A 12,172-nucleotide genomic window follows, 5' to 3' on the forward strand; every position below is an offset into this window, starting at 1 on the left:
GTTTTTTCATTTGGGGGACCGTGGGGATGATAGTGCGTGTGGCCGGGAATCTAGGGGATTTTGGAGGGGCCTGTTCTCTTCCCAGTCCGGTGATCACCTGTATTTTGGATTGGAGGGTGGCCGTAATAGGATTGTCGTACATGGAAGCGAGAGCTGCCGCTTCGCTCGCAGACGTTTCATCTCTAGTTCTTTACGGTCTCTGTGTCTGATTAGAGATGGGGGGGTAGAGATCCCTTTCGGGTGGGGAGTCTTGAAAAGCCTCTGTTGAGAGAGAGAGAGGGGGGAAGGAAGGGAAGCGGTGTGGCTTTAGGGATGTGGCGAGGTTGGTAAGGATTTCACTAAGACCCTGGATTATGGTTGTTATCTGGTTTTCATGCAGGGTGAGCTGCTGCCCAGTCTCTGTCGGTGTGGGTGTTCTGGGCGGGAAAGTTAAACCTGGGGGAGAGAGCCTAACGTTGTTAAGTTGCCTTTTGTGAGTAAGCTGTCGGTGTGGGATCTAGGCGGGGTTGGGGAGGTGGGGGCCATGTTGGGGCGTCGGTGTTAAATTGCATGAGGGACTAGGGTTGGGAGTCACGTACTTTGTGTTGAGGTCGTTCGAAGTGGGTTGGGAGGGATGGAGGGCGGGGGTCGGGTGAGGGTGGTTGCCGGAGAGGGGTAGAGGGGTCTTGTTCTCTCTGGTAGTGTTGGGGGTGGTGTCTCACGGCAGGGGGCATGTGTTATTACTAGGGTGCACCGGAATAATGGGTGAGTTCTGTTGGCGGCCGGGTTCTTCCGGGAGAGGAGGATGGGCGGGCAGGGGAGGAGTGCGTGGGAGGGGGAAGTCAAGAGGGATGGGAAGTGAGCATCAAAGGTTTCTAGATTCATTGTTGGCTTGTATCAGAACTGTGCCATTGGATTAGATGGTCGCAGTGTGTTCCCATTTCGCCTAGTGTGGTTAGGGGCTGAGAAAGTCAGTTTGCAGCTATGGGAAGTGTTAGTCATTTTTGAGATATTGAGTTGCGATCTGAGGATGGAGTTCCATATTTGGGTCTTTCAGTGTGGAAGATGAGATCCATTTTTACTTGTCCTTTGGAGGCGCAGTGATAGATGTCCGCGAATAGTGATTCAGGATGTTGTCTGATCAGTTTTTGTTTAAAGTTTTTTTTCGCTTTGGGTGCTAGGTTAGGGGGCAAACTGATCGAGAAGGAGTTCGGGCCGTGCGGTTTTAAGTGGTTCGCAGAGGCGGGATTGGAGTAGGCTGAAGGGGTGGACTAGAGTTTCCAGAGCCCTCCTTAGAGGGGAAAGTGCGAGTAGTAGAGAGATTTTGTGCTGTTGCTCTAGGGCTGGTTGTTGACTCTCCGGAGCATAGGGCTGAGGGTGACTCCTAGGAGGTTGTTGAAAGGCGAGGTATAATGGGTCAGGCACTGGGCAGATACAGACTTTGCATGTCAGTCATTAAGGTGAATGTTTGTGCGGCCATATTGGGGTCAGGCGCCAAGCCCCGAGATCGCTGACTCCTGATTGTTGCGGCAGCTCAGGTGTGGAGCAGTTTCCCTTATGGAGGCCGTTGCATCATCCTGAGGGATAGGGGATATAATGGTTGGCTCCTTTTACCAGGGGGCTGTAGGGCTATAGTAGGGACCTAGCCCGTTGTTCAGTGGGAGGGTTAGTGGGTATAGCAGTTTGTGCCGGACTTTCCCCGTTGGTTCGCGTGGGCCAATCCGCCATTTTAAAGTCAGCTTTGATTGGCGAGTCCGACAGAAAGGGTTCAGCTTTTGATTTTTTTGTATTGTGCCCTGGGTTCCTTATTCGCCATGTTTAGTTGAATTGGCGCCGGCTGAACCCTATTAGCGTATGAGAAACAGATTTTTGAAAGCTGAAACAATGTCGTTCCGCTTTGAAGTATTCTTGGAAAGTGGCTGGGCTGGGTAATAGGCCGACAATGGTATCTCTGAACTGTATTGTCACTATGTTGAGCGATAAGTAAGGGTGTTCTGGTAAGAGCTAGGTGGATCGGAGAGTCACCTTGGAGCTGTGAATGACTAAAATACAGAGGCAAGGAGCCCACACAGTAGACACGAAATCCAGAGTCTACACAAGCGGCGCTCATCGGTGGTTACTCTGGGTGTGAGGTTGGTTATAGTACATGTAAGAGAGGAAACAACACAGAGTGGCGGGAGAGAAAGACGCAAGGAGGAAAACTGGAAAATGTGTACTCTCATGGAGTGCTTAAGCAGAAAGAAAAAAGTAATTCATTAACTGTGAAAAGTTGAAGGACACAAGTAAAGAGGTTATGCTCCAGGGCAGGGTCAAACACAAAAGGAACAAGGCAAGTCATTAAGTAAGATACAAGCAAATGAGTGACAATAAGGCGAAGCAACAGATTACCTTTAAGCCTACTGTAAGTTTTTGATAAGCTGAGAATGTCTTTTTCAACCGGACAGGTGCACTGTCTGGTAGGCTCGACCTAAAAATAGTCCCCACATGTAAGCTATGGAAGGATACAAGTCAACCAATCAGAAACACGATTAACCAGAAATGGGACGGGACAAAACATAATAATAGGACAGAAAGCCATTAACTAAGGAGAATGGAACGGCGACCAACAATAACACAATCCAATCACGAGCAAGGGGCTGACCCAAAACCAGCTCTGTATGGTGTATTGTAGACAATACAAAACTTGTACAATGAGACGTAATAAACCCTGACTTATTAAACAAACTATTAATTAAAGATGCGCACACAATGGCCCTTTTTTCTAATTTTTGGACACACTGTCAGAGCAAGAGGAACCCAGGGTCATAGTAGCCGAAGAATGATGCTAAAAGGAACCTACTGTGATTCGGATCCAACAGAGTTAAAAACAAACTTCCATTAAACTGGCACTGAGAAGTCTCTTGCTTTTTCTTAAATTCTTCCAGTGAATGCAAGAGACCAGACTTGTGATTTCACAACAGGACTTGTCTGAAAAAGCATGGGTGTTCTCCCTGTATATTTGTATCTATTCAACATTTCCCAGAAGGGGTGACAAAGGTTAAGCCTCCTTCAACAGTAACACCTCCGGTCTAGAAGCTTAACGTAGTGCAAACAGGTTTAATTAAATCACCCTTTCAAGCAAGGCATAAAGCACTATACATAAAAGGGCATTTTCCTTATAGCAATCCCTTCCTTATACAGAGTAAGTAAGATACAAGGTTTACCTTTACGAGAACCATACCTACAAATCCATAAAGACATGGTTATAATGAGAACCAATCCGAAATTTATACCCAAAGTTGCTTCAGTTTTCAAGTTAATCAGTCCATTTACCTACTTGCATGTGTTTAGGCAACCAAAGATGCACTGAGAAAGCTATACACACACTATATGTTAGGTAAGCAGTTATTTTCTAGTTATTACACACCAAATAGCATAAGGTTAGTCATTAAAAACAACGGGTAAGTAAAAAGCATAACACACTAAAAATCTAGCACCAATTTGAGACAAATAGCGTATTTTTTATCTTAAATTAGATACCAAAACAACAAAAGTCTATTGAAGGGAACTGGAGATCTGGTTTTGATAAGATAAGTGAATTCTTTTAACTTCCAATAAATCTTTATGTTCTGTGTTGCTGTTCATGAGCCAGAGGGCTAGAACAACTACCAATCCTCTCTTGGACTGGTCATAGCCGATTGGAAGCCAGTCACTGGGACCACTTCAGTACATGGATACAATTACTTGTCGGGTCCAACAGTCTGAGTCCTCACAGAAGATTTCACCAGGGTTATGGTTCCAGCACAGAAGTAGTCATGATGCAGAGGATGCTGAGTAGATGCTAAGGATGCCGAAGATGCTGGAGTTGTGGAAGAGATGTGGTGAGGGTTCCTGGGGCCACCCAGCTGTCCACGAACTTCAGGGGTTGCCTCAGGACTTGATCTATCACTATACCCCAGTGAAGTCCAGTGCAGCTCCAGTTACCACTGGAGTGCTTGTCTACAGGTGAATGCGGTTCCACTTTGATGATGGCTTTAGTTCTTGCGAATCAGGGACACCTCGGGTAGGTCAGGACTCTGTCTTTCAGCAGGCAGTTCGGCATCCAGCAGCAGGCAGACAGTACTGGGCAGCTGGGCTCTCACAATCGCAGGCTTCCCACAGCTTTTGTGTCCCCGGTGCTGAACAGGGCTAGCCACCCAGCCCTTGGAGTCACTGTACTGGCACAATTGGAGCTCTTCTTCCACGCGTGGCCATAGCAAGCACAGTCCTCTTTGCCAATCCCTTGAGATTAGCAGGTACAGTCCTTCCTTGGTGCAGCCTCTCTTTGCTGGGTCTAAGGAGCAAGAGGTCAGTCTTTCTTCCGTCTTCTTGTCAGTCCACCAGTGATCAGAGGACATTGAATCTGGGATGCCACTTTTATTTTATCTTCTCATTTGTGGGAGGGGAGGACTTGCTAGCCAATGAGTCAAAAGTTCCCACGTGGCTACTCTTCCCGCTTTACATCATTTCCTGGGGGCTTGGTCTCAGTCAATCCCAGGACACCCCTCTCTACCCTAAATCAAGATGATGCACGCTGCCAACCTGTGTGAGGAGCCCTGTGGCGTATCCAGCGTTATGAACCACTCCTCCTTCAAATCAGGTTCTGCAATATGTTTTCTCCCTATGGAGGAGATGCCAGCCTGTCTACACAAAGAAGTGGGCATGCAAGGGTGTGATCGGCATTTGTTTCACTGAGCCAACCTGTGGCCTCTGCCCAATAGTACTCCTGCTGGAGGAGGTCCACAGTTCTCTGTGTTCCAGTTTCTGGAATTGAAGATTTGGGCAACAAAGTGGTGATTACCTAAAGTCACCTTTCTATTAAAAGTCACCTTAAATTTGATTTCCACAATGAGTCCGGTATACTTGTTTAAAGAAACAAATATTTTAATGCCTTAGAGTAATATCTTTGGTGGTCTCAAAAGTAAGTTAACGTTTAATGCAGTGGCTAGTGAAGCTTCATGTTGGCCAATGGGACCACTGGCCTCGCCACAGTGAAAACAGCAAGTTTGTGCTTTCACTGTTGAGGCATGTTAAATACAAAGAAACACACACCTTTCTTTTTTAATGCCAAGTACCCTGCCTGGTAGGCTACACAGGCTTTCCATAGAGGTGGCTTACTAATATTAAAAAGGGTTTGACCTGTCAAAAGGGATTATGTTGCCATGTCAAGTTGCCGTGTCTACAGCTGCCCAACTAGGCTGCAGTGATGGCCTAGAGTCACATTTTCAGCTTGTCACTGTAATGGCAGCACAATTAGTGGCATTTACATCTTTAGCCCTGGATCCCACTTGTACCATATACTAGGAACTTATATGTGTTTTAAATGAGCCAATCATGTTTTAGCCAACTATACATATACTTTAGGGGCCAGAACACATGCATTGCGGCTTGGACAGCAGGGCCCAGTGCACTAAACAGTAAAAAGAAACAGCAGCATCAGTCCAAAAACTTGTGGGGGGTGAGCATACAGAAAGAGGTCCTTTCCTACATTGACCCCATGTTCTAGTCCTAGGTTGTGAAATTTGGTTTAGTGCTGAGTTTCTGTTTGAAGCGCTGTGGTCGCTAAATAAATACATTCTAGAATGTTTTGTTGTGACAATTTATAAATAACATATAACAAATGGTATGTTTCAACTTTAACAATTTTACCTTTGAATGGAGACCAAAAAAATGGAACAAAATTAAAAGAATAGTCTTTGAATTAGTGGCTTCTTTGTTTACAAGAATGTAATAAACAGCTTGCATCTACTTGTTACGCTTTGATCCTTCTAATGAATTGGGATTTGTGTCAATTTTTGGTATTGTTGATCTATCTGTGTAATTTTCAATTTTCTGTTTTTAGGGGGCCTCCTCGCAAACCTCCACCTGCAGTGCTAGAGCAGATTAAGACCCTAAATCAGACACTGAAATTAGGGCATCTCCTGTGTCGTAGCCGAAATCCAGACTTCCTGCTGAACATTATCCAGAGGCAGGTGGGTTACCTTGTGAATGTGGTCCTGGGCCTACTTTCAAGAATTTGTATCCATTAGTAATCCAAATCCCCTCTTTAATTGAATCCTCATAGCCAAACATGAGACGTTAATCTTACAAAAACAGCTTATTGCCTAATTTCAGTGTCACAGAATTGGACATTAAGCCTCTAGGTTCTGCTCTAGAGTTACTTTAATTGTCAGGCCAAACTTTGATTTAGAGGCAGTGGTTTATCTTGACACAGGTCTCCATGTACAGAACAGTTTTGCGGTCGAAAACTCTGCATATAGAAACATTGCAAAATTGGCAACTGCAGAAGAGTTTTTTTTTTAAATATACAAACCTGTATTTGTGAGTTGTAAAAGCCTTCTAACTCACAAAAACAGTAACAAATCACAGAAGGGGGCATCAAAGGGGAGTAACCCTCCTAAATGTGATTTTGCAGTGACGTGTGCCAATGGTTTGTAACCACAGTTGCAGTTACAAAGCATTGATCAAATACCAACACGTTAGCTGGGTAGGAATCTGATTCGCAAAGGTAAAGCTGCTACCAGGAAGCAATATCCCCTACGAGAATCATGTTGGGATGCTTAAAATTTTTGTTGCCGTATGGGAAAGCAAATGCAGGGACGCGATCCACAGAATCATGAATGCTACCATCTCTCTGTTCGCTGCCAATTTCAAGGGGTCACATATTGTGATCTGCTAAATTAATATTTATTAGACAGTTGATTTTGCGACCAGCAACGAATGTGCAATTTGTGATGTGTCCAGTAAGATGTAGGTCACATTGCAAATTGCACAACCATCTGCAGACTTTCGGTATACAAATTGCACATCCTGTTTTGCAATTAAGTCTTAGTACATTGGTTTAAAGAATCCAAGAATCCGATTTGTGATAAATAACTAAGGAAAAAAATGCACTTCCAAATTTTTCTTCCTCTGCGGTATTTTTAACCTAAAAAATGTCATGCTCTTTCCCCTATTCATGTTTATATATTTTTAAAACACTAATATGATCTTCTTTAACAGGATTGCTAGCTATATTATTCCTGTGTAAACACCTTAAAGACACCTTAAAATATGTATTCTCAGTAGTGCTTAACACATAAACAAACTTCCTGAAACTCGAGATAATGCCGTGGAGTATTGCATAGGCTCTAACTTAAGCTTAAGAGCTAAACTAGTGGCATTCCCTACAATAGAACTACATCTTGATATACAAAACAGATTGTTTGCATACCACTGCCTGTCCATTAATTACATGCCCATCTGCAATGCAAGAGGAAATGAAAATAGAGGAGAGTTGTTTTTGTTAGATTAGCAAGGGACCTCAAATGAACCAAATCAATCTATGCTCCATTTTTTGAACTGTCTCTTCACAAAGCTTTAATATTGTGCAAATTCCTGAAAGACTTACATATCCACAGCACTGGTTTACTGAAACATCTTGCTTGTGGCCCTTTGTCAGTTTGGCACCAGCTTTAGAGGTGTTGTGCATAGCAAGGTTTGTCTTTAAGGAACTTTGTTTAATTCTGAAGAAAATGACCCACAAACTTAAAAAGATGTTTGATCTGGGCATATTCAAGAATGCCAGGCTTGTTCAGAATAGTATTTGAATACCTCTATTACTGACTGTCTGAGCCATAACCTAGAGGTGCGCTGTTTCCCCATCAGTAGAGCCTTTATTCTAAACTTGTTTTCTCATGATGCCACTTTTTACTGGACTATGATAGAAAGGATACGTTGTTTGTCTGAAGAGGAGGAAAGCTGTGGGTTCCTGGCCCTAGCAACTATCATATTAGGGTTCTTTTGAACCGTTCCCCAGTCAAGCACCTTGGAATCTTCACTGGGAGAAAGGTATAATCCTATATTTAGAGTGAGAATTCTTCGCTCTGGGTCGGAAACTGTAGGAAAGTGCCCCTTTTTTACCTGGTCCCTCCCCACTATTTGCCTGGTCTCTGATGCAGTGTTGACAGAAGTGCACTGGGTTTCTGCTACCTAGTCCCCCCGTGCCAGGTCACTTTCCCTAAACTGTACAAAGCTAGTTGTAAGTTTATTTGCAGATTAATTAAAATCAGTGCAATTTTGACAGGTTATTGAATAATTTGCTGAGTATTTGCATTTTATACTAAAGTCACTTCTCTCTGAGTTTCATTCATCTCCACATTTCATTTGATGGTAGACTGAGTTTACCGTGCCCCGGCTCCCACAAGCGATACTAATGTGCATAATAACCAAGTTCTTAAGTATGTATCCTTTCTAAGGTCACAATATAAAGAATATTTTTCTGTTGTTGGAAAATTCCACAAAAGAATTACAGATTATCTTTTTTTTAGTAGGCTTTGGGCTTTAGAAGATTTCTACCCTAGAGAGCATAGGAGCTCTGTGGAAATGCGTGATTTCTAAAATAGCCTCCTTTGATAGATAGTTTATTTCAAAATTTGGTGCTATTTCGATCTCAGAATAACATCTGTGCCAGTTTTTACATCAGCAAGATAAATCAATTAGTGGTTGCCTATGCAAAAGCATAGTTACTTTTTCATTCAGAGATTTTCATCTCCGATTCCAGTTATCGAAGTTACAAAAGACTACAATACAATGAAAGCAGACCTCTACTTATATGATTTTGAGTGACAAGCGGAGAAACAGCCCTCTATGGCTACAGATGTGCGGATGCATGCACTTTAGTTTGTCTGTGTACAAGCAGGGTGCAACAAAGAAAAATGCACGTCTCTGCAGTACATTCAAATCCTTTTGAGAAAGAGACCAAGCAAGTGACTATATTCTGGTCAGGAATGTCCGGAGATCCTCACAGCTCCTCTACATGTCATATGGTTTGCTTTTAAAATCATTAAAAGATGTTAGAGATGCAGGAATTGGACATGGCTGAATAAGAAATATCAGAAAAGCATGCATAATGATTCATAGAGCTGATTTTTCTCTTCTGCTTTTACTGTGTGTTTACTGTCTGCAAATTGACTCTTCTCCCTCAGGCCTCATCGCAGTCCATGCCCTGGCTGGCGGACTTGGTACAGTCTAGTGAGGGGTCCTTGGATGTGCTGCCTGTACAGTGCTTGTGTGAATTTTTGCTGCATGATGCTGCAGATGAATCTGCTTCTGGTGAGGAAGAAGAGGAAGGAGAGAGTAAAGAGCAACGTGCAAAGAAACGACAGGTGAGTAGGGATGCAAATACCGGTACTTTGTCTCAAGAATTGTTTGGTCTTCCGTTTGCAAGTAGGCGGCACATGGCTGTCCAGAGGATTGACCGTCTTCTGCTTACATTTCTCTGCAGTGAATCAGCTCACTGATGGTTGGAAGGTGGAGCTGTTTTTTTGACACAGTTATGTTAGTGTTTGGATAATATCAGATGCACTCGGCACTTCAATGAGAACAATGGTGCTGCTCACAGTAATATTTGACAGAGTTAAATGTTTCCTTTCAGAGGCAGCAAAAACAGCGGCAGCTTCTAGGACGCCTTCAGGACCTCCTTCTGGGACCAAAAGCAGATGAGCAGACAACGTGCGAGGTGCTCGACTACTTTCTGCGACGTCTCAGCTCCTCACAAGTGTCTGCACGTATTCTTGCTATGAAGGTAACCATGACTGCTGCCTAAGGGATTATTAGTCACTCGATAGATTTATGGAATTGCAAACTTGTTTTTTCTTCCAGACTTTCACTTTCTGGGAACGCTGTAGGGTTATGCAGTGGTTCTTCTTTGTTTATTAGGTATTTTTTTCTTTTTCGTTGCAGGGCTTGTGCCTAGTCCTTTCAGAAGGCGGTGGGGAGGAGAAGGAGCAGCCCATGGAAGAAGACTCTGAAGATGTAGAGATGCTACAGGCTTACCAGTGGCTGCTGAAAGACCTGCCTAGGCTTCCCTTATTTAACAGTGTCAGAGGAACTACTGCTATGGCTTTGCAGCAGGTAAAAATACCAAGCGCCCTTAAAGCTGTTTGTGCTGGGGAATGTTTAGGGTATGTGTATGTAGGTATCTGTGAGCCTTGAGGATGTTTATAGTTGGCAGATCACCTTTGGAGGCACATATGCTTGATCAAAAAAAACTGCCTGTGCACAATGATTGTGTTGTCTGAGAAGAAGTAGTGCTTTGAAGGTTGAAGTGAAATTATGTAGGGACACATCTGGTCACTAGTTTAATATGGGGTCTGGGAAACAGTTAATCAGCAGGTCATTCATTGGTTTTCCCACTGTTAGAGTCGGGGATCTCTGGTTGGCGCAAGGTTGCCCTTGTGTCAAGCAGGAACCCTCTCCTCCACGTCAGGGCGCAGGATAACCCCTTTTGAATGACCCTTGCTCACCCTCTAGGTGCGTGGCGTGAGCAGCCAAGGCGATTCCTCAGGCGTTGTTGGTTAAGCACTTACAATCATACACACAGTAAATACATCAATCCCCCCAGAAACGGACACCAGACTTGGATATATATAAAAATACGTTTCTTTATGTAAAAATAAGGTATATATATCTCAGCAGACTTATCACAAGACCAATAACGTTTTCGCTATACAACCAGGTTGTACAGCGGGCAAATGTTCGTTGTTCGTAGCTTCAAATGGATAGTTTGTAGTCTCTTTACTTGTAGTTCCAGTACTCACAGAGATCGGTTCCTGCGAACGGGGAAATAAGGCGTTGCGGGCCCCGAGCCCGATACTGGAACTTCTTTCGTGATGTGGAGAGTCGGCACAGGTCGGTGCGACTCTCAGCTTGGGAAGTGTTCTTGGGTCCTCAATCAGCAGGTGTGGGCACGTAGGCAGGCGCGGCCAGCGACCCTTTTGCACGGCGGTGCAGGAGGGTCTCCACAGCGGGGGCGGCGCGGCCTGAGATGTCCGGGGATAGCGAAGCGGGGTCACAGGGCACGGTCAGTGCAGCTGGATGACCCGGCGTAGATCACAGTCGTCGGACGGCTTCCGGCAGGAGGGGTGATAGCGCGTTCAGCGCACTCCAATGGCAGGCGGTGACAGGGGTGCAGGCGGCCTGGCCCGGGGACAGAGAGCGGCTCCGGACGGAGCGGGGCTCTCACGGGATTGCGGCAGGCGAGCTCCTGAGTGTCACGGCCCTAGGAGGGGCGATGAGGGGCGCAGTCTCTTTTCCGGCGGGATGCACACACGGCTCGAACTGGAGGACGAGCAAGAAGCACAGAGAACCCACTGGTCCTGGGGTTCAGTTCAGGGGGCAAGCTCAGATCAAGCCCTTGGAGAATGTTCAAGCACAAAGTAGCAAAGTCTTTTCAGTAAGTCTCTTCCTCTCCTTTCTCAGCAAGGCAAGCAGCAGGCCAGCTCCTCCAGCGTCTTCTTCTCCTTCTAGTCGGGCAGAGGTTCTTTGTGGTAAACAGGATTCTGATTTCTTAGGAGCCAGGCTCCTACTTTTATACCATGATTCTTTTGTTCTTTAGCGCCAGGGGGCCTAGGCCTGGCTCAGTCCAGTTCTGGAGCACTTTGTTATGGTGACTCTGCTCTTTCCTTTCAGCAGCAGGGCAGAGACATCAGCCGCCCCACAGGGGGTGGCGCCGGCTTTGTGGTGGCAGAGCACAGGTCTATTCAAGAGTCAAGGTGTACTCCTCCCACCCATCCAGGTGTCACCTCTCTACCCACCACCTGGCAGCCAACCTGTCTCTGGGGATTCTCCAACCCTGCTCCTTACTGTTGCCAGGCAGAACACATACACACAGCAGAGGCGGACTGAGCTGGTCAGGTCAGTAAATACTAACTTTCTAAAAGTAGTATTTACAAACCCAGGATACTAAAATAAACTTGACTACAAGAAGTATTTTATTATTCTGAGTTCAGGCATACTAAACTTGGCACTCTACCATGCTCTCTGAGTCCACTGGGGTCACAGCGTTGGCGTGATCCCAGCAGCCCATTCTGGCCTATGGAGAGCAGGTAGCCTTCAATAGTGAAGAACGGAAAGGGCTGTAATTCACTACTAAGACATGCCACACACACCAGGGCATGTCTTACCTTATGCCTACAATGCACCCTGCCCTTGGGCCTACCAGAGGGGTGGCTAATATGTAGGTAAGGGAAGGTTTAGGGACTGGCAAGTGGGGGCACTTGCGCAGTCAGCGTGACGGTCCCGGACCGCGCACAGGGTCTGCGGTGGCAGACCCTAGACACATTTTACTAGGCCGCTTTCTGTGGGTGGCGCAACCAGCGCTGCAGGCCCACCAGCAGCATTCGCATTTACAAGC

The 12,172-nt window shown here is 45.4% G+C and overlaps 1 protein-coding gene across 1 annotated transcript in view; it reads left to right on the top strand.

The window, feature by feature from the left end:
* The window catches only part of INTS1 (integrator complex subunit 1), a 625,364-nt gene that overhangs the window by 330,664 nt on the left and 282,528 nt on the right, over positions 1-12,172 (top strand). Inside the window, exons 20-23 of the mRNA XM_085629257.1 lie at positions 5,840-5,969; positions 8,964-9,143; positions 9,413-9,562; positions 9,721-9,891. Of these exons, the coding sequence (XP_085485383.1) occupies positions 5,840-5,969; positions 8,964-9,143; positions 9,413-9,562; positions 9,721-9,891 (631 nt within the window). The remainder of the gene's footprint in view (positions 1-5,839; positions 5,970-8,963; positions 9,144-9,412; positions 9,563-9,720; positions 9,892-12,172) is intronic.

This window comes from Triturus cristatus, chromosome 10 (assembly GCF_964204655.1).
Source record: "Triturus cristatus chromosome 10, aTriCri1.1, whole genome shotgun sequence".
In the NCBI taxonomy this organism is placed as follows: Eukaryota; Metazoa; Chordata; class Amphibia; order Caudata; family Salamandridae; genus Triturus; species Triturus cristatus.